We start from the raw sequence: 4,609 nt of genomic DNA, 5'->3' as shown, positions 1-4,609 counted from the left end.
CATTAAATAAAAGAATACATCATCATAACTTTTAATAAAATGAAGAATATAGGATTTAAGTAAAATTCAAACAAATTAATATAACATGTCTGGAAATACCATCTTACTCACTATCAGCAGTTGCATCTTCCAATGAACGGTTCATTACTGTTGTTCATAATGGTGCAACGGATTATGCTCATAAATATGCATGTGTTCTCCTTCATCTTCACTATTACTACCACTAGCAACAACAAAGCCAGGGGCAAGACCACTCTTACTTGTGCGACCAATGTTTGATGCTCCATCCCAGTGTGAAGTGCACTGCTGAAAGACACCCTCCATACCCATAAAACCCCCAGCACCCACAGGATTGACATGATTGTAACCAAAGAGATGAGTAGAGGGCTGGCCATAAACTGGAACAACAAACCCACCGGCAGTTCCAATTAAGCTACGAGTTAGTACTGCTCGGGGCCCCACAGCATAGCTGTGCTGAAAGCCACCATGGACAAAACTCATGGCAGGATAAGACGGCATACCCATAAAAGAATGTTCACGACAGCGACTTGGTGTCAATACTGAGGTATCTCTGTAAGGAGAAAATTGGTGGGCAGCATAGTCAACTCCTCCACGATAGCTATGACGGCGTAGGGGAAGACTTGCATAGCTATATGGGGAAACAACCTGGGGGGCATGCACTTCATAATGGTGGTACGAACCGTTAATAGCTGGTAGTCCAGGAGAAGTGTGGGAGAAGTGCAGACTTCCAGCACTTGAGTTCTGTAAGTGGTTTCCCAGTGATTGGGAAATTGCTAATTGTTGTGGTGGTGGAGGTGGCGGAGGAGTTTGCTGTTGTTGTTGTTGCTGCTGCTGATGATGTTGCTGTTGCAAGTTATGCTGAAGTTGTAACTGCTGTTGCATCTGTTGCTGCTGAAACTGTTGCATCTGAGTATGTTGGATGATATTTGTTACATGAGCAGCTTGTCCCTCACTCGGAAGCACAGTTCCATTCTAAAATCAGAAAAAAAAAGGATGACACATTTAGAAACTGATCATAACTACGATCATGAGAACAAAAAATTTGGTGCGACAGCAAGGTTGTGTTTAGTAAGGGGTGTGCTGACCGCCCTCAACTAAGGTGTAATGTAGATTTACCGTACATTACAAATTACAGCTTACCGTCAGCTGGTCCTCACAAGGGAACCTTGTCAGGTGTAAAACTCAGATTTCAGTGAAACTAAAAAAATTTGAAGGTTATCTATATAGAACTCTGATGGCTCTTAACAGTTTTCCTGAACCTCTAAATTAGTCCATGGGTAGGGTACACAAGACTATTAAAATATGAATAAAAATTAAACCTATTTTTCTAAGGGGTAGCACCCTTCGATCCAAACTTTTGCCAGTTTTGCTCCATTTTGTTCTGTTAAGGGGGTAGAGGGATATTTGGGACAAAAAGCAGTGTACGTCGTAAGCACACCCCTACTGATTGTGAGGTTCAGGAAAAAATTCAAGTACCATCAGACTTCTATATAAGTAAACTTCAATTTTTTTGCATTTCAGCGGAATGTGAGATTTACACCTGAAGAGGTTCTCTTGTCAGAGGTACTGCTTTTGAAAGTGCCTGACCAGACCAAAAACATATTTTAAAAAAGGCTATTTTTCCAGCTTCTTAATAGTTTTTCAACGGTTAGCGGTCAGGCAAAGGCAGTGCCTCCTGAGGGCTGGCTTGGGCCAGCTAGCACCCCTCTAACAATAGACACAACCCTAAAGTAGTGTAAACTAACAATGGAAGGCTGCTGGGTGATTACTGTTCCGTATGATTTGTTATTGGCAATCACAGTGTCCCTTGATTCCTGTTCACGAGCTCGCTCTGCTGCTCTTTCAGCAGCATACTCTGGAGTGACAATTCCTCTACGATCTGTAAAAAATATTTGGCATTAATTATTGCAGGTTTAGAAAGGGTTCGTATCATACACACTTACTTACACACATGCTTACCAATAAGACTGGGAGAGAGGGGAGCACAGAGCACAAAAAAACAATTAGAGCAAACATTGCCCTCACTGTAAGGGTTTAACCCCTCCATTCCTGGCCTACTTGTAAACAGTCCCTTGATCTGAAAAATTGAGAGGAATAAACAGGAAAAAGTGCAACTAATTCTTACATCACAGTATGAAATATTTAAAATAAAGAGGCAACAGACTTACATCTTCATTTGTTGTTTGGTTGGATGCAGTCAAATAAGTGTGAAAGCCTGAGAGACCAAGAATTGTCCAAACACTAAAGAAACATATTACTCCAGATATTACACTTGCTGGAGAGTCCTTCACAGCTTCCAAAAACTGTCGATCATCCCGAGTTACTGGTAAAAATTATTTGAATTAATTCAATACATCTTTTTAAAACTATGCAACAATATCAACTAGAAAACCAGTATGAACTTACACAAAATTATGTGAGTGACTGCACACGCAAAAATAAACACACACAGAAATGCAAGGGATACAATAAATAAGTAAAAATGTCTATAATTTCTTTTTCCAACACAATTTCCAACCCAAGGACAGTGGTGATCAAATCTTTCTGTAAAATTAAACAAAAACAATTTTTGTAAGTCGGGAGAGTAATCACTATAATACAAAAACTTTAGAGGAAAGTACGGGTAGAAGGGTTTTATGTGATGATACATACCAACACAATTATCACAGAGACTGCAATGTGATGCCCTTGGTGGACGGAATATTTTACATGTAAAACAATATTTTAGCTTCACTGGATGACCACGTACACGTATCTCCTGTGTTCTAGGAGGTGGTCTTTGAGTAGGTGAGTTGGCATTGTTTGGAACTGAATAAAGAATACAACAAGTTGGGAAAGATACATCATTGATAGCAAGAAAGGGATTGTTGCAGCACTGGCAAATTAATTGATTTTCATACCAATTTGTTTTTCTATATAAGCAGCTTCATCCGGTGTTGCTCTGGGAATAACTCCCGGGTCACTGAAGCTTGTTCTCAGTAATGTAGACATGACAAATAAGAACATTAAAGCACCCACAACAGGAATTGCTGGGGTAATGCGTGCTGCTAAAAATGGGCAACTGAAATAGACAAAATCATTGAGCTATAAAAGAACACGAATGTAAAGATTGAAACCAACATTAATACAATTTTATGGGGAATAAGAATACAGTTGATTACAAGAAAAATAAATGCTTTTTAAGGGGGTGGGGCCAACGAAACGTTTGGAATCATGACAACTAGAACAGCAAATACATGTGTATCATAACCTCCTTAACAAGAACAAGGGTATGGTGAGAGAGCATACAATGGCAAGAATATCTCAAAAGTAATGAATTTCTAAGTTGAATTGGTGACATTTTCATAGGGAATTTCATACTTACTCAAAAGTAAAGAATAGCATGCTCGTCCCCACGATTAGACCCAGTGTCACATAGAATACACCTGTGTGGGGGGCAGTCATGATTCTTCCGTCGCAGCAGAATTTATTCTTCCCAGGAAACAATTCCCACTTTCTAGTGACGTGAGGCATAATTGTTCTTCAGGCAGCGACGCCTGCCCCAGCGGTGCATGAGGAATAATGAGGTCTGCCGATTAAATTGACCTTCCGACACGAGAGCATCGCACCCGCGGGGCTAAAGCCAGGCTAACGCAATGACAGGAGTGACAGGAGCAGATGGCGAAGGGACGCAAAGCAAAGATTCCCGCATTGCCCCGTCGTTCTGCGGAACACACGACTGAAGATGACGAAGTGCGAAGGAATGTGGGCACCTTCCATTAAAAAACTTCTATCATATCAATCATACAGCACAGCTGATAATCAGTTTATCTACTCGTAAACAAAACCGAGTACGTTCTCTTATTGGCTTCGTCAAAAAACAAAACACGGACGGCAATGGACTAAACTATGACCAAGTTTTGAACGTCGTTGTCTCGAGCCTCGAGCATAAGACGGTGCACGGTTTTGGTGCCTCGAGCCAAAACTTTCGGTCTTAAGGGGTTGCAAATATTTTTTGATTGATACACCATCTTTCACTTCTTTACGAACGTGATGCTATGTCTAGTTCCAGCAGTTGCCGAACACGTCGCGCTGCAGTCGCCGAGCGCGGCAAGCACCGATCGTTTGAAATGAAATGGTGTTCTACCGCACACTTACGCACCCCTATCGACAATTTCAATATTCGTCCTAAAATCTTATTTCTGTGAGTCAAGTATGTATACTTCGAAATTGTCACTTTGATTGCAATTGCAGAGTTGTAAAGAAGTTTGAAGAAGTTTGACGTTGAACGGTCTTCAAACACCAACAGTCAATTCCTTTTTTTAGATTAAAATATTGGTTTGGAAGCTGACATATTTCTGTAGAACACAATGCTTGCTCATTTATTTTTTTATGGTGACCTGCACATAACTTAATTCATTCTTACCCTAAACTTTGACACGAAAAAGGCACGTGAATGAAAACCGCACCGAGCAAAGTCAAAGCCGACCCGCAGAAGCGCAACACTTCCACCACACCCCACACACCTCACCGCGAACACACGCGAACAGGCTGGACTCTAATCTCACGAGCCCCGCACGCCGGCCCCTACCCGCCCCGCCCCGCTCCG

General features: G+C 41.4%; 1 protein-coding gene across 2 annotated transcripts in view; it reads right to left on the bottom strand.

Annotated features, from left to right (window-relative positions):
* The window catches only part of LOC113204930 (palmitoyltransferase ZDHHC18), a 31,408-nt gene extending 27,532 nt beyond the window's left edge, over positions 1–3,876 (bottom strand). Inside the window, exons 1-8 of one of the 2 annotated variants that reach the window (XM_026420326.2) lie at positions 3,386–3,876; positions 2,922–3,082; positions 2,674–2,829; positions 2,428–2,565; positions 2,190–2,344; positions 1,981–2,098; positions 1,767–1,900; positions 702–993 (exon numbers count right to left, since the gene is read on the bottom strand). In XM_026420326.2, coding sequence (XP_026276111.1) covers positions 702–993; positions 1,767–1,900; positions 1,981–2,098; positions 2,190–2,344; positions 2,428–2,565; positions 2,674–2,829; positions 2,922–3,082; positions 3,386–3,534 — 1,303 coding nt within the window. In that variant the 5' untranslated portion in view covers positions 3,535–3,876. The remainder of the gene's footprint in view (positions 1–701; positions 994–1,766; positions 1,901–1,980; positions 2,099–2,189; positions 2,345–2,427; positions 2,566–2,673; positions 2,830–2,921; positions 3,083–3,385) is intronic. The other variant, XM_026420317.2, reaches the window with a different exon arrangement.
* Between the last annotated feature and the right edge of the window lie 733 nt (positions 3,877–4,609).

This window comes from Frankliniella occidentalis, unplaced genomic scaffold (assembly GCF_000697945.3).
Source record: "Frankliniella occidentalis isolate FOCC.00 unplaced genomic scaffold, Focc_3.1 Scaffold269, whole genome shotgun sequence".
NCBI classification, from domain to species: Eukaryota; Metazoa; Arthropoda; class Insecta; order Thysanoptera; family Thripidae; genus Frankliniella; species Frankliniella occidentalis.
Note: the sequence above shows the minus strand (reverse complement) of the source record. Positions and strands in the feature narration are given on the sequence as shown.